At 43.7% G+C, this 23584-nt stretch overlaps 1 protein-coding gene across 1 annotated transcript in view; it reads right to left on the bottom strand.

Annotated features, from left to right (window-relative positions):
- SELL (selectin L) overlaps positions 1-23584 on the bottom strand; it is a 128003-nt gene that overhangs the window by 58775 nt on the left and 45644 nt on the right. The window contains exons 2-4 of the mRNA XM_068242669.1: positions 16144-16219; positions 12638-13024; positions 669-776 (exon numbers count right to left, since the gene is read on the bottom strand). Coding sequence (XP_068098770.1) covers positions 669-776; positions 12638-13024; positions 16144-16219 — 571 coding nt within the window. The remainder of the gene's footprint in view (positions 1-668; positions 777-12637; positions 13025-16143; positions 16220-23584) is intronic.

Below are 23584 nucleotides of genomic sequence, written 5' to 3' on the forward strand. Positions count from 1 at the left end.
ACAACAGATCTCTCCATAATAACATACTGCACCATATTGGGCTCTCGGTTTCTCCCCCATTTTCAAGCTGACCCACAAATTAGTTTGACCTTCTTTAAAGCTGACTAACCCCTCCCCATCCCTGTTAGAAGCATATGGAGGTATTGTGTGTGCACTGGAAAGTGTACAAATCAGTTTACCTTTACCACCTATGGGTATCAGTGCAGGTCCTAGTTTATTATGATTTATTTCAAGTATTCAGGCATGGTGACTTTGGTCACATGACTCATTGTCACATGGTTAAGGTTGCATGGCTAAAGTTACTGTCCTTCCAGAACTTATGTACTGTAAGTAGTTTAAAGATTTAGGAAGTAATGTTGGCACCCCCAAGGAAGTAAATATAAACCACAACTATACTCCCCAACACATGATTTGCAAAGGGGGCTTAGGAGAATCCAAGGACATTCAGGGGGTCCACGCCTGACTTGTGGAAAATTGACCCTCATTTTTAATTTTTATTTTTAGGCTTAAAATTGCCAATTTATTTTTATTGGCGAGCACATATGGTATCTATTCCTTCATCATTGCCAGAACTCACTGATACGTTTTATTTTGACTACACAATATTAGCAAAGTTTTTCATATTACCATATCTGTAAATTGCACAGTTAGAATGATAAGTGCCTCACCATACTGACAAAATTCTCCATAGAATCCTGGATCACAGGCACATCTGTAGTTGTTGATTATCTCGATACAGTCTCCATGCCCACTGCATGAGGAGCTGTTGCATGATGCTGTGAGGAAAAAAAAAACATACTTTTTCACAATATAGCCACTGAGTTGCGCAACCAGAAAAATAGGATCGCAATGGTCCTCAAAAGTCACATTGCATGTTTCCACTGCAATGCAATACATACAGTGCAGCATACAGTCCATAGACTTATACTTGCACCGCCGCCATGACTACATTCATCTTCCGGCAACTCACTCCATGCTGCGTGTTATCCCAATGAAAACTTTGGCACCACACTGCAAACTCACAAGAATGGAAGTGCAATAAATAAATAATTGTGTTTAATTTCGATGTAATAATATTGTCTGTTGCACTGCGAAGCAACAGACATAGTGTGAAATGATAAAAAGTATTTATCCCGGCACTGGCTGTAACTTATTCTGGCCCCTTTTTTTGGGTTATTCGCTCCAGGCTCTGCTCCCACTGCTGGGTGGTTACAAAAAGATACAAGGGGACAAGGGAGCGGTCCAATGGTGCGTTAACTCTTTCTAATAAAATAACACGCATAAAAATTGCACGTACACTCTTTGTGCAAGTAATGCACATGTAAGAGGCCACCAGCGAGTCCTTACCACCTCCTGAGCCTAGCCAGGGCTAACAGGGTTCGTCTGTGATGGTAGCAGGTGTAAGGGTCTCCTCACGGCAAGCCGTCTGACGTCACAACGCGTTTCGGCGTAGCCATGCTTTCTTCAGGTGACGCGGCGGTGGGACCTCCTCGTCTCCCCCCTAGGGACATCAGACGGCTTGCCGTGAGGAGACCCAGCCAGCGGTTGTCCCCCTTACACCTGCTACCACCGCGCATGAACCCTGTTAGTCCTGGGCAGGCTCAGGAGGTGGTGAGGACTCGCTGGTAGCCTCTTACATGTGCATTACTTGCACAATGAGTGTAAGTGCAATTTTTATGCGTGTTATTTTATTAAAATGAGTTAACGCACCATTGGAGCGCTCCCTTTGTCCCCTTGTATCATAGTGTGAAATGAGCCTAATAGACATATTGCTTCCTAAAACACCAAAGACAACACACTGAATTTACATATGCCCATTATATCAACAGTGAAGCTCATGTGCTGATGTGAAGAGCTTATTACTTTCCATGATCATTATCTGTTTACATTATAACAGACTGGGATATTTTTCGCGTGTTCGCCACTGTTTGGGTTCTGCAGAACATCACCCTGTTCGGGTGATGTTCGAGTTCGGCCGAACACCTGATGGTGTTCGGCCAAACTGTTCGGCCATATGTCCGAACTAAGAGCGCATGGCCGAACGTTACCCGAACGTTCGGCTAGCGCTGTGATTGGCCGAACGGGTCACGTGTAGTGTTGGGCGAACATCTAGATGTTCGGGTTCGGGCCGAACATGGCCGCGATGTTCGGGTGTTCGAGCCGAACTCCGAACATAATGGAAGTCAATGGGGACCCGAACTTCCGTGCTTTGTAAAGCCTCCTTATATGCTACATACCCCAAATTTACAGGGTATGTGCACCTTGGGAGTGGGTACAAGAGGAAAAAATTTTTTAGCAAAAAGAGCTTATAGTTTTTGAGAAAATCGATTTTAAAGTTTCAAAGGGAAAACTGTCTTTTAAATGCGGGAAATGTCATTGCCTCCCTATTTCACTTTCCAAAATCTCACATCTTTTCAAAGGGCAATGGCTCAGCGGTACCAAATTTTCTAGCATTGTAGGGACCCTTAGGGGGAACATGACTGGTGAGGTTCGGGCCCCTAGGCCGAAGAGGTCATAGCCTAGGGTCACAAAAACCTGTTTATTTGGGCTATTTCAATGGTAGTGATGGTGACGTACATAAATCTCAGCCATGGCCGTTAGCAACGTCTGAATTTCACGAAATGTCTCATGCAGGTAGAAGACATATTGTTAGACTTGGATTCCAAAGATGGGGTCCCTACATCTCTGCAAACCAGAGTTACAGGGGTCCAAAATTGGTAAAATCCCCCATAGGCTTTCATTGCCTCCCTATTTCACTTTCCAAAATCTCACATCTTTTCAAAAGGCAATGGCTCAGCAGTACCAAATTTTATAGCATTGTAGGGACTCTTAGGGGGATCATGACTGGTGAGTTTTGCCACTGATTTTGGAACGGTAAATAGGAGGCCCAATGAAAGCCTATGGGGGATTTTACCAATTTTGGAGCCCTGTAACTCTGGTTTGCAGAGATGTAGAGACCCCATCTTTGGAATCCAAGTCTAACAATATGTCTTCTACCTGCATGAGACATTTCGTGAAATTCAGACGTTGCTAACGGCCATGGCTGAGATTTATGTACGTCACCATCACTACCATTGAAATAGCCCAAATAAACAGGTTTTTGTGACCCTAGGCTATGACCTCTTCGGCCTAGGGGCCCGAAACTCACCAGTCATGTTCCCCCTAAGGGTCCCTACAATGCTAGAAAATTTGCCACTGCTGAGCAATTGCCCTTTGAAAAGATGTGAGATTTTGGAACTGTAAATAGGAGGCCCAATGAAAGCCTATGGGGGGTTTTACCAATTTTGGAGCCCTGTAACTCTGGTTTGCAGAGATGTAGGGACCCCATCTTTGGAATCCAAGTCTAACAATATGTCTTCTACCTGCATGAGACATTTTGTGAAATTCAGACGTTGCTAACGGCCATGGCTGAGATTTATGTACGTCACCATCACTACCATTGAAATAGCCCAAATAAACAGGTTTTTGTGACCCTAGGCTATGACCTCTTCGGCCTAGGGGCCTGAAACTCACCAGTCATGTTCCCCCTAAGGGTTCCTACAATGCTAGAAAATTTGCCACTGCTGAGCAATTGCCCTTTGAAAAGATGTGAGATTTTGGAAAGTGAAATAGGGAGGCAATGAAAGCCTATGGGGGATTTTACCAATTTTGGACCCCTGTAACTCTGGTTTGCAGAGATGTAGGGACCCCATCTTTGGAATCCAAGTCTAACAATATGTCTTCTACCTGCATGAGACATTTCGTGAAATTCAGACGTTGCTAACGGCCATGGCTGAGATTTATGTACGTCACCATCACTACCATTGAAATAGCCCAAATAAACAGGTTTTTGTGACCCTAGGCTATGACCTCTTCGGCCTAGGGGCCCGAAACTCACCAGTCATGTTCCCCCTAAGGGTCCCTACAATGCTAGAAAATTTGCCACTGCTGAGCAATTGCCCTTTGAAAAGATGTGAGATTTTGGAACTGTAAATAGGAGGCCCAATGAAAGCCTATGGGGGGTTTTACCAATTTTGGAGCCCTGTAACTCTGGTTTGCAGAGATGTAGGGACCCCATCTTTGGAATCCAAGTCTAACAATATGTCTTCTACCTGCATGAGACATTTTGTGAAATTCAGACGTTGCTAACGGCCATGGCTGAGATTTATGTACGTCACCATCACTACTATTGAAATAGCCCAAATAAACAGGTTTTTGTGACCCTAGGCTATGACCTCTTCGGCCTAGGGGCCTGAAACTCACCAGTCATGTTCCCCCTAAGGGTTTCTACAATGCTAGAAAATTTGCCACTGCTGAGCAATTGCCCTTTGAAAAGATGTGAGATTTTGGAAAGTGAAATAGGGAGGCAATGAAAGCCTATGGGTGATTTTACCAATTTTGGACCCCTGTAACTCTGGTTTGCAGAGATGTAGGGACCCCATCTTTGGAATCCAAGTCTAACAATATGTCTTCTACCTGCATGAGACATTTCGTGAGATTCAGACGTTGCTAACGGCCATGGCTGAGATTTATGTACGTCACCATCACTACCATTGAAATAGCCCAAATAAACAGGTTTTTGTGACCCTAGGCTATGACCTCTTCGGCCTAGGGGCCCGAAACTCACCAGTCATGTTCCCCCTAAGGGTCCCTACAATGCTAGAAAATTTGCCACTGCTGAGCAATTGCCCTTTGAAAAGATGTGAGATTTTGGAACTGTAAATAGGAGGCCCAATGAAAGCCTATGGGGGATTTTACCAAATTTGGAGCCCTGTAACTCTGGTTTGCAGAGATGTAGGGACCCCATCTTTGGAGCCCAAGTCTAACAATATTTCTTCTACCTGCATGAGACATTTCGTGAGATTCAGACGTTGCTAACGGCCATTGCTGCGATTTATGTACGTCAGACTCGCCACCATTGAAATTGCCCAAATAAACAGATTTTTGTGACCCTAGGCTATGACCTCTTCGGCCTAGGACTGCATTGAACGCGACCCACGCATTGTGCGCATTCTGGACAACACCAATTACTGGGTTTATACCCTTCTGGATCCACGGTACAAACACAATGTTACAAAACTGCTTGAAGAAAGAGCCAGACAGGTCAAAATGGAAGAATACCAGCAGGCCCTTGTGGAGACTTTAGAGAGGAGATTGACATCCTCCCCCTCCTCTAGCCAGTTGTACGCCGACAGACTGACTTCCGCAAACCCAGGACGACCAGGAGGGCAGCAAACAACACAAGCCGCAGCTAGTGCCCAAAAGGGAATGGTATCGGCAGTGTCCTTGGAGTGGGAAAATTTTCTGACACCCATGCAGCAGCACACAGAACAGCAAGCGTGCAGATCCACCTCCAACACTGATTGCCTGGAGAAGATGGTCAAGGACTACATGTCAGATGGCGTAGCTGTGTTGAACAATCCATCTGCACCCTTCAACTATTGGGTATCGAAGCTAGACACCTGGCACAAACTGGCAATGTACGCAATAGAGGTGCTGGCTTGCCCGGCAGCCAGCGTTATGTCGGAACGCTGTTTCAGTGCTGCCGGAGGCATCGTCACAGATCGGCGGCATATCCGCCTCTCCACAGAAAATGCAGACCGTCTGACTCAAATTAAAATGAATCAATCCTGGATTGGAAACGACTACGCAACACTCCCGGACCCCAACCAAGTAACATGAACAATGAACATCTGTGATGGGTTAGCGTTTCCGGTCCCTGTTTATTGAACCTCTCATCTGTATTACATTTATGACTGCATGGCGACAAAATGCAAATTGCTATCCGCACGCTTCTTGTCCTCATGCAAGGCCTGGGTTGTGTCTCAAAGCGTGGCCTTCTCCTCCTGCGCCACCCTCCTCCTGTTCCATCACGTGTGCTGCTGCTGGGTTAGCGTTACCGGTCCCTTTTCCTGGAACCTCTTATATGTATTACATTTATGACTGCATGCCGACAAAAAGCATGTTACCTGTGCAAAGAAAACAGACATTTCCCGCATTTAAAAGACAGTTTTCCCTTTGAAACTTTAAAATCGATTTTCTCAAAAACTATAAGCTCTTTTTGCTAATTTTTTTTCCTCTTGTACCCACTCCCAAGGTGCACATACCCTGTAAATTTGGGGTATGTAGCATGTAAGGAGGCTTTACAAAGCACAAAAGTTCGGGTCCCCATTGACTTCCATTATGTTCGGAGTTCGGCTCGAACACCCGAACATCGCGGCCATGTTCGGCCTGTTCGGCCCGAACCCGAACATCTAGATGTTCGCCCAACATTAGTCACAGCGCTCAGCCGCGCGGTAATATGCATGGGAGGATGGTGTGATATGATCATCCTGTACTAGGCTCTTCTACCGCAGGACGATTGGACAGCACAAATATGAAACTAGCGTAAAGGGAAATCTTTCAATTTGTTAATCAAATGATTTGCCTATAAAGCTTTACAGAGTTCAGTATTTTTTATCTGAACAGTTAATAATTTATGTACGTTTTGCTTTACGATCATTCAGAATTATATCGGGTGCAATTTAGCAAGTGTATGCCGGTCTCTCAATGTTGACTGCGTCTTCTCCTTTACAATCATCACACAACCACTATTATGAGGCCTCTTTTCCATGGACAGTTGATAGGCAGTGAAAAGCCTCTCAAACTCTCACAACTGCTTGCTGCTGCCTGGTAACTGCTCACTGCTGCCTGGTAACTTCTCACTGCTGCCTGGTAACTGCTTGCTGAGCACACAGTTCAACTGTTCGTGGAAAAGAGGCCTGCATTGTATAGATGATGTAAGATGCTAATAATTTTTGCTTTCATGCAAATTGTTTGCAGCTTGGAACTGGGCCTTTCAAGGTCAGCTGGAATTTCTTATAATTTGCTCAGTTCCAGAGTGTATACAACATGCATTACATTTGTATGCAAGCCAGAACTATTAGTAGCTCATTGACCATCTCTTGACTATTCTAGTTGCTCAAAGTGGGTTCCCTTCTGGTAATCCCCACCTCCATGGGACAGAATATTCTGATCAGCAAAGAGATTGCAACAGACACTTTCAGAGGGCATAACCACAGAGCACTCATGACTTTAGAGGCACACGTGCCATATGCTGAGATATGGGAACTCCAGCATCACTTTCCTTTCAGCTGGCTGGGTGGCCTAAATAAAAAAAAGAAGGCTTGGGGCATTGCCTTTTCCTTTAACTTTAACCAGTCTGTTGTCCACCCCTACCTTCCCAAAATTTTGCTAATGTATTTCTATGTGTGAGGTAACTTTAGCATCTAGGGCTAATTTCACCTTAGATGCTTGTCTTTGGAACCAAAACAGTGCATGGGGGAGGAGTGGAGGCGTTGTAGTGGCCGCATAAACTGTTGCTAAACGACCAAAGCACACAGAGCAGTGAAACTTTCCTGAAGCCCCGCGCAGCCTGTCAGAAGCTACAGGGCAGGCACGGAGGGGCAGAGCTAGAAGGGTGTAGCCGGAGAGAACTGGTCAGAGCCAGCCAGAGCGCGCCAAAGAGCAAGAGAGAGCAGAACTTAGAAGATAGGAGCAGAGGTGAGGAGCGGGAAAGGTGGCCACGAGTAGAGGAAGGCCGCAGCAGTCACCCCGGAGACTAAGAGGGGACCCGGCGGCCACGCGGAGACTACAGTGGAGCAGGTAAGGCAGAGGAAACCCGGCCAGACAGTGACCGGAGACCAGAGGCAGCGTGCACAGAGTCCATCCGAGCTAGTCCGTACAGAAAGAAACCTCGGCAGCCAGATGAGTATTAGGCCCTACAGCCAACTTCAAGTTACAGTGTGTGTTCAGTTAGTAGCCGGTGTTCACCGGAGGCTTGCTGAGATAGAAATATAGCAACCCAGAACCTAAAGAGGCCAAATCTTTTCAAAGTGCTGTTACTAGAGACTGTTTGTGTGCAAAAGCTGTAAAGATACAGAGCCCTTGTGTTGATGATACAGTTGTTGATGCAAGATAGAGCTGCCCAGCTAAATTGAAGAAATCTTCTTCCGCTTATATAAAGTGTTTTGAGAGTAAAGGCCTTGCTGTCACTAAGAGACATTAACAGCCTTCATAAGTACCCCCGCAGAGTCCTGTTATAGAGACATTGTTCCTGTCAAGTCCGTTTCGAGTCAAGAGTTAAAGTTCATGTGTTCGTCTGTGCTATGTTCTGAAGTGTTACTAAGAATTTAATACAAGAAGTGAACCAAAGTGTGATTTATGCATATTACCTAAGTACACGGTCCTAAAGAAACCAGAAATTACTAAGGCCATGAGAGTAAAAGAGAACCTGTAAGTATTAAAGAAGATAAGTGAAAGAGGAGGAGTTGCATTGCATATTGTGATACTAAAAGTGTGCTACAGTAAGGAGTAAACTGACTTTTGACCAAGATACAGAGTCCACTTCCTTGGAGTACAAGTTTTGCAACAACTCTAAATTAGAGCTTATTCAGCCTAAAAGTCAAAGTGCACTAAAAGAGAGTTATATTGTGGGAGAGTGATTTGGGTGGAATAGCTGGGTTCATTGGTCACTTTATATTTTATTTTGTTTACTTTATTTTTCTAATCCTTTGTTTGATTTATATTTGATTTTGTTTGTTATTTTGGGAGGCCCCGTCCAGAAAGGTGGGTTAAGTGTAAAGTGGGTTTGTGGTAGATTATCAAGGGTAAAGAGTCTAAGAGATCTTTGAGCAAGGTGAATATCCTTTTTGGGATCAACCAACGAACTGTGCAACTATACAGTACCATCTTAAGAACTGTCACGAATTCCCCCAAGGTTTTGCTGAGCTTGGACTTGGTTAGAAGGGACTGAGAACTGTTTAGGAACTGAAATTGCTCAGTAGACCTTCCCCAGCCCACACCCCAACAGTGGTACTGTGATGTAAACATGCTGTAAAGTGATTAAATTGTTGTACAAGAAGACCTTTGTAGCTCAAATTTCTTAAATAATTTGTATGCAACTTAACCTTTTTATTCCGCAGCATTTACTGGTGCATGGCTGTGAAGACTAGGAGATTGTGTATTTTGACCTGTGATGTGCGAGGGAGGTGTATTGTGTTGTTGAAGTGTTACAGGTTGATTGAAGCTACAGTGACCACTGTTAGTTCACAAATAAATCTTTGATAATTTCATCTGAGTCAGTGTCTGATGGATTACACTTAGACCTCTTTTCCACAGACAATTGATAGGCAGTGAAATTCCTCTCAAACTCTCACAACTGCTTGCTGCTGCCTGGCAACTGCTTACTGCTGCCTGGTAACTGCTCACTGCTGCCTGATAACTGCTTGCTGAGCACACAGTTCAACTGTCCGTGGAAAAGAGGTCTTAGGGCTTATTTCCACGGGCAATTGAACTGTGTGCTCAGCAAGCAGTTACCAGGCAGCAGTGAGCAGTTGTGAGAGTTTAAGAGGCTTTTCACTGCCTATTAACTGCTCATGGAAAAGGGCACGTAGGCTCTTTTCCACAGGTTGCTGAACTGTGCGCTCAGTGAGCAGTTACCAGGCAGCAGCAAGCAGTTGCCAGGGATCAGCAAGCAGCAGTCTTTTCACTGCCTATCAACTGCTTGTGGAAAAAGCCTGCCAAATTGGTCACTTAAAATACGGGTTTATCTTACAGGCACAACCTAAAGTTGGTCAAGGGCATAGCTAGGTGTGGGCAGGGAGAGACATATGTCCCTGGGCTCAACATTTGAGGGGCGCTGGATCAGCCCCTTAATGCATCCTGGTCTCCTCCACTACCAGCACCTATAGGAGAAATAGGGGCAGATGTTCTCCCCTGCTCTCTCCGTCCACTCCCTGCCTCCGTCCAGCCAGAGCCGGCCTTTGGGGGTGGAAAGTGGGGCGATCGCCCCAGGCCCTGCGCCTGAAGAGGCCCCGCACCCTCTGCGGCGGTGGGGAGAGCGGGCATAGTTGTTAAAACTCACTTTTCTTCCGCTGATCATCGCAGCTTCCATCTCCTTCCTCTCTCAGCATCTGACGTATTGGTAACAGCGCCCCCTGTGATGTCGTGACCGCATGTCACCACAGGGGGTGCTGTTACCAATACACAGATGCCATGGAAGCTAGGAGGATCGGCGGAAGAAATGTGAGTTTTAACTTCAATGCTCGCTCTCCACACTGCTGCAGCCTCCTACCAACCTTTACTTAGGGAACCTACCTATCTAACCTGTAGTGCAGGGCAACTACTTACCTACCTATCTAATCTATACTGCAGGCACCTGTCTAATCTATACTGCAGGCACCTATCTAATCTTTACTGCAGGCACCTATCTAATCTATACTGCAGGGCACCTACCTCTCTAATCTATACTGTTGGGCACCTACCTATCTAATCTATACTGCAGGGCACCTACCTATCTAATCTATACTGCAGGCACCTATCTAACCTATACTGCAGCACCTATCTAATCTATACTGCAGGCACCTACCTATCTAATCTATACTGCGGGGCACCTACCTATCTAATCTACAGTATACTGCAGGCACCTATCTAATCTATACTGCGGGGCACCGGGCACCTACCTATCTAATCTATACTGTGGGGCACCTACCTATCTAACGTATACTGCGGGGCACCTACCTATCTAATCTATACTGCAGGGCAGCTACCTATCTAACCTATACTGCAGGCACCTACCTATCTAAAGTATACTGCAGGGCACCTACCTATCTAACCTATACAGAGTGTGTATTTCCACAGTGTGTGCATCGTTTCCACAGAATATCTGTGTGTGTGTGTGTGTGTGTGTGTTTGTGTATCCACAGCATATGTCTCTAGGCTCCGCATATGACACTCGCCCCAGGCCCGCATACTCTAAGGCCGCCTTTGGTCCAGCCGTCCTCCTTTCATCACTAAAAAGGGGGAAGGCTGAATGGAGGCAGTTAGTGGGTGGTGAGCAGTTCAGCGGGGGCGGGGCTTAAGCCTGTGTACATATGCATGCAGAGGGGAGTGGCTACATCAAAGTTTACCCAGGTATAAAGCATGTCTAAACATCCCAGTTTAGTGAGTGAAACACGCTCATTCATTGAGCGGTTTCTCATGTAGAACAGATGTCCAGGCTCCGGTGAATCAACTGGCTCCACTGCACGCCCTGAGAGGGTCTGCTCAGCGTCAGCAGCTCTCAGTATCTGTTCAGTGTCTGTCTATCTTCAGATCAGTCTGTGCTCTGGCCAGCACAGGTCTGTGATAACGCTCCTCTCCTCCACTTTACTATATATAGCAGAGCCAGAAGCAGCGTACTTTGTCAATGCAGATATCGGGTAAACTTTTTCATTGTGCGGCTCTGTTGTGATGGAAAGCAGGCTAGGAGGTGGTATGCATATATTGTTAGACATAGTTAGACTTTTGGGGGTCTGCTTAATGTAATTCAACAAACACTTTCACTTTTTTTTTAACCACTTGTGTCAAGTTTCCCCATTACATCTAAAGGTGCCCATACACTTAAACGATTTCCCGCCGATAGACAGCAGATTCGATCACTGTGATCGTATCTGCTGTGAAATCGATGCGCAAATGCTGACCGAACGACCAATTTCCGTCCGAAAACGATCGTTCCCGTCGATCTGTCCGCGCGAAAGATTTCGCTTGATCGCCGGCTGGTCGGGAGTGCGTTGATAGTGGCGTTCGAATGTCTGATGACCGATGCTAGCGGCAATACATTACCTGTTCCACCAGCGCGTGTCCCTGCTCTCCCCGCTGTCTTTTCTCCGTGCTGGGCTCTGGCTAGTGAAATCGAAATCATAGTGAAATTGATTCAAAATATGTTTGCAGTGTAGGCAGCCAATAGATCTCGCTTTGATCAGATTCGATCACAGAGGGATCTATTTGCTGGTTGATCTGGTGGCAATCGACCAGTGTATGGCAGGCAGCCTTAACTCCTTTCACACCCCTTCCCCTCCATATCAGCAATGTTGTTTTTCCACCTCATGTCATCTATCTTTCCCTCTACCATTCATTTTTTCTCTTTCCTCTCTTTTTGTTTCAGTTCCCCTCCCCCTCCCCCCTACTTTCTGTCTCTTTTCTGCTCCATATCTTTCACGCCCCCCTTCTTGTCTCTCTCTGTCTCTTTCCCACCTTCTTGCCCTCCACCCCCCATCTCATGGAGCTGGTTGTTTGGGTTATTAAAGACACTGTAATAAAAAAAAAATAAAAAAAACCTTCAGTGGGGGACTTACCTCGGGAGGGGGAAGCCTCTGGATCTTAATGAGGCTTCCCTCATCCTCCTAAACCTCAGAAATCCAGGGATGGCTCTCCCGAAACCACAGCCAACAAAGGATGTTGGCTGTGGCGCAGTAGCGCCTGCAATACTTACCTTTCCAGTTTCCAGTGCAGGAGCAGTAGCGGCTTTCCGATCGGGCTCAGGCGTACATAGCCGAGCCAGATTGGGTCCGCTCTACTGTGCAGGCGTGAGTCGCTAAGTGCATGTACATTTTGCTCCACCAATGACATCAGCCACATTCTGCTGCAGGGCCATGTCCATTTTTTGTTGGAGCTCACTACATGCTTATCGCAGGTGTCCCCAGGGCTTGCAAAAACGATCTTTGTCCCCGGGCGCTGAAAAACTTACCTACGCCTCTGAAGTTGGCCACTTTGGGATTTGGCTGGCCAATGTGCAAAGAGGCCGGCTAATGCTTCCAATATGCAAAGAAACTTGTGGTTAACTTACATATTTACTCACCTGTGTAACATAGGGCACGTTTCCCTTTTGTGCAGGAGTCATCATTCCATTTTCCTGAATCAATTTGTCTCTTGATATATATCTCAACACAGTCTTCATTGTTCTTTTTATTATTTGGCTCCCCGTTGCCCCAGTTTTCTGCTTCTTTTGTAAGTGACTTATTGGTTCCAACCCAAGTCCACACACCATCTATCTTCCTTATTCCTATCCAATAGTACTTGTTATGTCTCGGGATGTTTTCATCAAGATATTCAATCTCCTTTTTGTTTTGTATGGCCACAAGGTCAGTGTATTTACTCTTACAAAATGTCTGAGCCTGCTCATACATCATATCTTCTGTGGAGAAATGATATGTCCAACAGTGGCCCGTGCCAATCGTAAATGTAACTGAAAAAATAAGAAGATCATTATGCTGCAAGTTCATTTTCATGCACAATATTTTAGGCCAATTTACCTATATAACAGACAAAAAGTCAGACTGTAAATAACTTTTTACTGTTGCTGGTAAACTCTGGCTGACTAATCATTCACACTGGTTACATGTACTGTGCATTATTATTTTTTCTTTTTTATGTATATACATATATAACCAACATTTCTGTAGTGTTATACAAAACAATTTTGAGGAGCATAGATAAAGAAATTCAAAACTCTGTAGATTCAGGACATCCAGCAATACAAATGCATGCATATGGTGCGAGGCATTACCATTACTGGTTCATGTTCATATGATAAATTAGGGAAGAATAAGAACGACTGGGAGGAGGTCCCTGCAAGCTAGAGGGTAGTGGGGTGGAGACACTAGGAAAAAAGACATATATATTTTAGGGCTGCGCTGCCTTTAAAATGATGATCCAAGGGTATTTAGACCAATATGCTGACAATGCCTATACACAGTTTAATCATATCTTACTGCATCCAGCATCAAACCTCCAGCTGGCACAAAGTACCTAAATGTCTTTTCAGACCCTACTGTAGCCAAACAGTTACTATATAATAGCCATCAGTTCCAAGTTCCAATGTCAACAATCGTGGGTTCGCTGCTGCATCTTTCCAGAATTCCAGATAATAAATATATACTAAGCTGCGCTCCCACAGTTCCTATAAAGATAAAACCACAATACACATAGCGTGATTCTGTAATTAATTAATCACAAGCACCCTGGTGAAAAGTGATATAGTGCAGCACTCGTGCCTCCTCTCCCCAATAAAGATTGCGCTCACCGGATTGACACCACCTCAAACATCAGGTGGATCTAACGTATATATATGAATCATCCTCAGGCACTGTAGGTTCTTCTCTATTTCTTTAATACTCCAATAAAAGCGTTGTAGCATAAAATACAAACATAAAAATCATCATAGTGTAACACTGTACAATCAGAGAAAGCTTGCCTGCGCGTATAATGCGCACTAACGTATGTCGTCTTGTTATATCACTTTTCACCAGGGTGCTTGTGATTAATTAATTACAGAATCACGCTATGTGTATTGTGGTTTTATCTTTATAGGAACTGTGGGAGCGCAGCTCAGTATATATTTATTATCAGGAAAAAAGACAAAGTTATATGTTAAAGAGAATCTGTACTCTAAAATTCTTACAATAAAAAGCATACTATTCTATTCATTATGTTCTCCTGGGCCCCTCTGTGCTGTTTCTGCCACTCCCTGCTGCAATCCTGGCTTGTAATTGCCAGTTTTAGGCAGTGTTTACAAACAAAAGACATGGCTGCTAAACAGCATGTGATAGGCTGAGATAAGCTCAGTCTGTGACTCATACAGAGCCTGGAGGGGGCGTGAAGAGGGTGTGTATAGCTTCTTCCTATCACAAGCAGAGCAACACATTCCAGCCTGAGCCGACAAAGCTGGCAAAGGAAAGATTAGATTATATAAAAGATAATACAGCCACTGTGCAACTAGGAAAGGCTGCATCAAGACAGACCACATTAGAACAGGTATAGGAACTTTTTGTTACAGAGTAGAGAATCTGTATTGTTAAAATCGCACAAAAGTAAACATACCAGTGCGTTAGGGGACATCTCCTATTACCCTCTGTCACAATTTCGCCGCTCCTCGACGCATTAAAAGTGGTTAAAAACAGTTTTAAAAAGTTTGTTTATAAACAAACAAAATGGCCACCAAAACAGGAAGTAGGTTGATGTACAGTATGTCCACACATAGAAAATACATCCATACACAAGCAGGCTGTATACAGCATTCCTTTTGAATCTCAAGAGATCATTTGTGTGTTTCTTTCCTCCTGCAATTCTCATGCACTGAAGTTTCAGGCTGCTCGTTTCTTCCTGCAAACAGCTTTGCCCTTGTCTGTAATTCCTCAGTATGTGAAAGCCCAGCCAGCTCAGAGGACGATTTATCCAGCTTGTAAAATATAAGAGAGAAGAGAGAAGCTGCTCTAATCTAAATAACACACAGGCAGTGTGCATAGAGGGGCCTGAAAGGGGGAGTTCATAGCAGAACCACAACACTGAAGAACTTGGCAGCCTTCCAGACACAGGCTGACAAGTCTGACAGGGGAAAGATACATTGATTTATTACAGAGACTGTGATAGTAGAAAGTGCTGCAGTAAGCCAGAACACATTAGAATAGCTTTTGGAACTTGTAGGATGATAAAAAACAGGATGCAATTTTTGTTACGGAGTCTCTTTAAGGCAGTGAGATTCCACTCCAACCTACAGAAAATTATAGGTTTGTCTGAAAAGGTGTGTTTTGAGTTTTAAAGGTTTCCAGGCTTAGAGCATGATGGACAGGCTCTAGGAGAGAGTTCCTAAGGAGAGGTAACACTTGTGAAAAGTCCTGAATGCTGTGAGAGGAGGTAACCAAGCTAGAGCACACAATGTTCTCATGGGAGGAGTGAACATTCTGGGTGGAATGGTATCTGGAGATTAATGAGGAAATGTATCGAGGTCACAACTTATGGAGAACTTTATATGATAGGTTGAGGAGTTCAAACTGGATCCTTTGGGTAATTGGTAGCCAATAGAGAGATTGGAACAGAGGAGTTGCCTCAGAGGAGTGGGAAGAAATGTGGATGAGATGGGCAGCAGAGTTCAGTAGGGACTGTAGAGGTACCAGTCTGTTTTTCGGTAGACCACAAAGTAGAGTGTTACAGTAGTCAAGATGGGATATGATTAGAGCATGTACAAGCATTTTGGTAGCGTTCTATGAAGGGAAGGGACTAATTCCGGAAATGTTTTTGAGATGGAAGTAACAGGAGGTAGTGTGACAAATAATCACCATTTGCCCAAAAGTCGTTCACAAGGAACATACTTCCCTTTAACATTGGTTTAAAAAGACCAGAAAGTGTTTCTTCCAACTTCCCGGTTCTCCCTGTGCCCCATTCATCCTATTGATTTGACTGTGCACACTGCAACCCATTTTCCACACTCACTGCAACTTGTGTATTCTTACCAAGACACCAACACGCTTTACGTTTGTATAATGCACTCTTTATAAATTATTTGCATAGTACTTGTTGTTTACATACCAGTACAGAGTAGGAAGAAAGTAAATCTCCTGTGGTTTAACCATACTTCAGATGATTGGATTTTTGGCTTGAAATACTGCAAAAACAAAAATTATAGGCAAGTCGTGGGTAACAATTATTAACAAGTAATTTTTTAAAGGCCTCCACTTGATTTTTGACATAAAGTTAAAAAATTCAACCAGAAAACATGGTACAGCACTAGCCTGCACCCTTGCATATCCCACTTGATCCAGAGGAAGGCGGAAAATCTTAAGGCTTTGCCCAATTAGCACTACAAGGGAAAAAAATCCTTTCCGACTTCAGATGGCATTCAGATAAAATCCCGGGATCAACAACGTCAGGAATTACATAGTAATTATAGTCATAAATGTCTTTCAATGCAAGGAAACATCCAAGCCCTCTTTAAATGCAGGTACAGAATTTGCTCCTTGTGGTAATACATCCCACATTTTAACCACTCTTACTGTAAAGAACCCTTTCCTAAATAGATGGCAAAAACATTTTTTTCCCCCATGCACAGATAAAATCCCCTAGTCCTTTGCACAAGATCACCTGCCAAGTATTTATACATGCTATTTACAGTGCTTTAAAAAAAGTATCCCCTCCCCCCTTGGCTTTGTACTCACTTTGTTACCTTCCAAACCTGTAATTTTTTAATTTTTTTTTTAAACAAATCTTATTTGATTTTTTCAAAAGGTTAACAACCCCATTGGGTTAATCCACATATCAATAATGTACAGTTGCATATCACAGAGTATCAAAATTAAAGACACATCTTATAATAATCCGTACATATAACTGGTATGAACCCGTATATCAAGAACCCACCCTATATCCATGTCCCTCCCCAACCCCCCCCCCCCCCCCCCCCCCCTTCAAGAAATATCCAATTTCCCCAACGTGCCCAACAAGTGTTCCGTTATATACCACTGTGTATATTTAAAATGTTCCATCGGTCTTTGATTTCCTGTTACATAGTTACATAGTTATTTTGGTTGAAAAAAGGCATACGTCCATCGAGTTCAACCAGTACAAAGTACAACTCCAGCCCGTCCCCCACATACCCCTGTTGATCCAGAGGAAGGCGAAAAAAACCCCACCAGGCATGGTCCAATTAGCCCCAAAAGGGAAAAATTCCTTCCTGACTCCAGATGGCAATCAGATAAAATCCCTGGATCAACATCATTAGGCATAACCTAGTAATTGTAGCCATGGGTGACTTTCAACGCAAGGAAAGCATCTAAGCCCCCTTTAAATGCAGGTATAGAGTTTGCCATAACGACTTCCTGTGGCAATGCATTCCACATCTTAATCACTCTTACTGTAAAGAACCCTTTCCTAAATAAATGGCTAAAACGTTTTTCCTCCATGCGCAGATCATGTCCTCTAGTCCTTTGAGAAGGCCTAGGGACAAAAAGCTCATCCGCCAAGCTATTATATTGCCCTCTGATGTATTTATACATGTTAATTAGATCTCCTCTAAGGCGTCTTTTCTCTAGACTAAATAAACCCAGTTTATCTAACCTTTCTTGGTAAAAGCAAGAAGTTTTAAATCAGGATGATACCATTTATTGGCTAACTACAAATGAATAAGAATAAACAAGCTTTCGGCCTTGCAGCCTTCGTCAGGTTTATATCCTGTTAGTTTGCAAGCTGGTGGTACAGACAGCTTATATACATGCAACATCAAAAGGAAAAACAGATATTTTTTTCAAGCATAAATACATCATTAAGATGCCTTAATACAAACAGACCATCTAAATGGGGTAAGATAAGGATCCTTGTTTACTTTATTGCTCACAGACCTGGTATTAGGATTGACCCAGAGGTATCGTAAATTCTTAGTTCACAAGTTCAGCTAGGGTGGCTGAGACAGTTCATATATCATCAATCTCATACCAATATAGAAAGTTGTTGTCCTTATTCAGACCCTTCTGCACAGCTTTGAAACAATTTATAAATTTTGTTTCTGCTATTAATCGGTCATTTGACGTTTTAAAGCCGCCCTTCAGGGCAGTGACACGAAGATCATCCATGCTGTGTCCGTTGGACCAAAAGTGTGTAGCAACTAAGTGAGACCTTCCATCCCACGTATCAATTTTGTAGCTCGTCTCTGCACCTGCTCTAAAACTGCAATATCTTTTTTGTAATGTGGTGCCCAGAACTGAATTCCATATTCCAGATGTGGCCTTACTAGAGAGTTAAACAGGGGCAATATTATGCTAGCATCTCGAGTTTTTATTTCCCTTTTAATGCATCCCAAAATTTTGTTCGCTTTAGCTGCAGCGGCTTGGCATTGAGTACGATTATTTAACTTGTTGTCGATGAGTACTCCTAAGTCCTTCTCCAAGTTTGATGTCCCCAACTGTATCCCATTTATTTTGTATGGTGCTAGACCATTGGTACAACCAAAATGCATGACTTTACATTTGTCAACATTGAATTTCATCTGCCATGTATGTGCCCATATAGCCATCCTATCCAGATCCTGTTGCAATATGACACTATCTTCCTGAGAGTTGATGATTCTGCACAATTTTGTATCATCTGCAAAAATAGCAACATTGCTCACTACTGCATCTACTAGGTCATTAATAAATAAATTGAAGAGCACTGGACCCAGTACAGACCCCTGTGGGACCCCACTGCTAACAGTCTCCCATTTTGAGTACGATCCATTGACCACAACTCTTTGTTTTCTGTCCATTAGCCAGTTCCCTATCCATGCACACAAACTCTTCCCCAGTCCTTGCATCAACAACTTTTGCACCAGACTTCTGTGGGGAACAGTGTCGAAGGCCTTTGCAAAGTCCAAGTATATCACATCTACAGCATTCCCAATATCCATATTAGCATTCACTACCTCATAAAAGCTGAGCATGTTAGTCAAACAGGACCTGTCTTTAGTAAACCCATGTTGATGCTGAGAAATAAGATTATTTTCTACTATGAAGTCATGTATAGTATCTCTTAGTAACCCCTCAAATAGTTTGCATACAACTGATGTTAAGCTTACAGGTCTATAATTTCTGGGATCAGATTTTTTGCCCTTCTTAAATAATGGGAAAACGTGGGCTGTACGCCAATCCACTGGGACTCTGCCAGTTGCAAGAGAGTCACAAAAGATAAGATAAAGGGGCTTAGCTATAACTGAACTTAATTCTCTTAGGACCCGAGGATGCATGCCATCCGGGCCAGGTGCCTTGTCTATTTTAATTTATTTAGTCTTGCCTTTACTTCTTCCTGCGTTAAGTATTTAATATTACAGATAGAAGATTGAGACTCTTCTGCATCTGTAATTTGCAACAGTGCTGTTTCCTTTGTGAAGACAGAAGCAAAGAAAGCATTCATCCACCATTGAGTTCCCACCCTCATCCTTTAGGATTCCTATACAGTCAACCTTTCTTTTTTTAGAGTTGATGTACTTGTAAAACTTTTTTGGGTTAGATTTGATATCCCTAGCGATTTGATTTTCAGCTTCGATCTTTGCCAGCCTAATTTATTTTTTACAATTTTTATTGCACTCCTTATAATTGCTTAGTGCAGCCTCGGTTCCCTCCTGTTTTAGGACCTTATAGGCATTCATTTTCCTCTTCATTTTATCTCTAACCTTTCTATTCATCCATAGAGGCCTTTTTTTATTCCTAGACATTTTGTTTCCATATGGGATATACATACTACAATATTGATTGAGAATAAGTTTAAAAGCTTGCCATTTCCCTTCAGTGTCCTCCCCTTGTAGTACATTATCTCAGTTCACCAAACTTAGTGCCTGCCTAATTTGATTGAACTTTGCTTTTCTAAAATTCATAGTTTTAGTGGTCCCGCTGCCCCGTGGCCTATCAGTCACCAGAACAAACGTTATCATGTTGTGATCACTATTTCCCAAATGTTCTTGAACCTGCACATTTGATACATTATCTGGTCTATTAGAAATGATCAGATCCAGTAACGCATTCCCCCTAGTTGGTTCCGTTACCATTTGAGTCAAGTAATTGTCCTGTAGTGCTGCCAGAAATCTGCTGCTTTTACCAGAATGGGTAGCCTCAATACCCCAGTCAATGTCTGGAAAGTTGAAGTCGCCCATAATTATGACCTCATTTTTACTTGCAGCTTTTTCAATCTGCTGTAGTAATCGCAGTTCTGCAGCTTCATTAATAAGAGGTGGTCTGTAGCATACCCCAATAAGCAATTGGCAACTTTTATTTCCACCATGAATATTTACCCAAACGGACTCCACATCTTCGCAATCTTCCTCCATCTCATCGTTGAGGACAGCTGTAAAAGAATTCTTAACAAAGAGACAAACCCCTCCACCTTTTTTCCCTGTTCTATCCCTCCTAAACACATTGTATCCTTTTAAATTAGCTATCCAGTCATGGCTTTCATCCATCCATGTCTCGGTTATTTCCACAATGTCATAGCCTTCATCATTCAGAATGAACTCTAGTTCGTCTATTTTATTTGCAAGGCTCCGAGCATTGGTTACCATGCACTTTATATTTTTACCACCACATTTACCAATTTTGTTTACACGAAATGGGCTACTTGAAGTTTTACCAACCTCCTTAATCTTTACACTGTCCCCACCCCCCTCTCCACCCCCCATAATGTTAGGCTCCCACTGTCTTTTTACCTTATCTTGTCTACATATTGAGACTTTATCCTCCCGCCTCCCCCCAGATCCTAGTGTAAAATCTCCTCCAACCGTTTAGCCATCTTCTCCCCCAATGCAGCTGCACCCTCCCCATTAAGGTGCAGCCCATCCCTGCTGTAGAACCTGTAGCCGACTGCAAAGTCTGCCCAGTTCTCCAGGAACCCAAACCCTTCCTTCCTACACCAATTTCTCAGCCACTTATTTAACTCCCTAAGCTCCCTCTGTCTCTCAGATGTAGCGCGTGGCACTGGCAGTATTTCAGAGAACACCACCTTGGAGGTCCTTGCTTTAAGTTTATCTCCAAGTACCTGAAAATCATTTTTGAAGACCTTCCATCTCCCACTAACTTTGTCATTGGTGCCAATGTGTACCATGACAGCTGGGTCTTCCCCAGCCCCACCCAATAATCTGTCAATTCTTTCTGCTACATGCCGAGCCCGAGCACCCGGGAGGCAACAGACTGTACGGCTTTCACGGTTTCTTAGACAGATTACCCTATCTGTGCGTCTAATAATTGAATCCCCTACCACCAGTACCTGTCTAGCCTTAGCTGCACTCCTATTCCCTTTCTCGTTACAGCAGTCTGCCCCTTGGTTGCTAAGGAGCACATCCTGCTGCAGCATTGCTACTCCAGAATCATCCTCCCCAATATTACGCAAACAAGCATACTTATTAGTGAGGGACAACTCGGGACTAGCCTCCCTGCCACTTTTTCCCCTACCCCTTCTAACTGTGACCCAACTAGCGGCTACCTCTGCTTCTTGCTCCGGCTTTACTCCACCCACCTCATCTTCATCGATTCCATCCAGTGTCTGGATCGTGAGATCCAAGCTCATCTCCATGTTGTGTATGCGTCTCAGTGTTGCGAGATGCTTATTTAGCTCTGCGACTTCCGCCTCTAACTGAGCAACACACACACACCCAGGGCAACAATAAACACCCTCAATCCGCTGATCAGGGGCGTAGCAATAGGGGTTGCAGCGGTAGCGACCGCATCGGGGCCCTTGGGCCAGAGGGGCCCCGAAGGGCCCTCATTCAACTATAGTATTATCTCTATATTGGTCCTGTGCTCATAATAATCACTTCTATAGATACATTGAATATTGGTAATCAGTAACAAACTGTTTCCCATCCCCTTCTTGCTCCTCTGACACTGTAGTTGCCATTGGCAGGTTTTGGTGCGCCGTATCCATTGTTATGTATAGAGTGCTTGAGGGACCCCATTGTAAAACTTGCATCGGGGCCCACAGCTCCTCAGCTATGCCACTACCGCTGATCAAGGCATGCATACATGTCACAGGATGTACACTGTACAGCATAGTCCAACATGATGACTATTGTGTGGGGAAATTTTATTTAAAGTAAACTGTGGCGGTAAAAGTTGAAACGGGAGAGGGAGTGAAGTTCGGGAGTGAGTGCAGCTGGGGTGGAAGAGGGGGGGGGGTGGAGGAGGGGGAGTGAGTGAAGTTGGGGTGGAGGAGGGGGAGGGGAGGAGGAGGAGTGAGTGAAGTTGGAGTGGAGGAGGGGGAGTGAGTAATGTTGGGGTGGAGGAGGGGGAGTGAGTAAAGTTGGGGTGGAGGAGGGGGAGGGGAGGAGGGGGAGTGAGTGAAGCTGGGGTGGAGTCCTCAAAACTTAAAGACCACACCACAACGTGTTAGCACATCCTAACCAATGCAAAGAACCGCAATATTGTTTAAATTTTTTTTTTTTAAGTCCTTACCTGCTTCCTCTCACCTCTCTCTTTGTGCCTGTGTTGTAACGCCTGTTTTTAACGCCTATGCCACTTATGTCGAAGCCACTTAGTGAGCAAGCCACAGACTGAGCAAGCTCAGTACTGAGTCCTGAAGCTGACCAAATACCTCCTGTTACAGCTAATCCCTCCCCCTAGCCAATTACCTGCCTGTTGCAAGCACACTAGAGAAAAAAAAATGTACTTTTAAAAACTTGTAAAACTAACACTTGCTGCTAGATTTCTGATGAACTGCAATGCACAAGCCTACCAGATATCAAAGCAGCAAAACACAAATTTACAAACAACAGCAATATAATATAATCAGAGCTCACAATTCCCAGCAGTGAAGTGAAACAGCCCTCCACCAAGATTAGAGCTTTGGCCTTCACTTCCTGTTTAATATATCACCTGTGTTACAGCTAATCCCTCCCCCTAGCTAATTACCTGCCTGTTGCAAGCACACTAGAGAAAAAAAATGTACTTTTAAAAACTTTTAAAACTAACACTTGCTGCTAGATATCTGATGAACTGCAATGCACAAGCCTACCAGATATCAAAGCAGCAGTGAGAGTGAGTCATTAAGATAAATAACTTCCATTTCTTAAAGAATTATTTTGTTTTTTTATCTTTGTGGCACATTGCATCCATTCTGCCCAGCTGAAATAAGTGTAACACTTCCTCTTTTACATCCCGGGTTGAGGGGACACTTGAATATATCCATTTATTAAAGATCACTTTTTGAGCCGCAATTAGGATTAAGTGAGCCAGTTTGCTCATGCCTTTTTGAGTGGATTGATGGTTGCACTCTAATGATGAAGGAGGTTCCTCATAATTAAATAGTAACAGTAGTGGTAATGATTCCAATTGGATTTTGCACATTTGTTTGATATACTTTAACACTTTATTCCAAAAATCTATTATCACTGGGCAGCTCCACACACAATGGAATATGTCCGCATCAGGATGAGAACATTTAGGGCATTTTGGCCTATAATGGGCCGGAGGATTTTTATATTTAATATTAAATGCATATTTTGCCTTGTGTATAAATT

This window comes from Hyperolius riggenbachi, chromosome 6, assembly GCF_040937935.1.
Source record: "Hyperolius riggenbachi isolate aHypRig1 chromosome 6, aHypRig1.pri, whole genome shotgun sequence".
Taxonomy (NCBI): Eukaryota; Metazoa; Chordata; class Amphibia; order Anura; family Hyperoliidae; genus Hyperolius; species Hyperolius riggenbachi.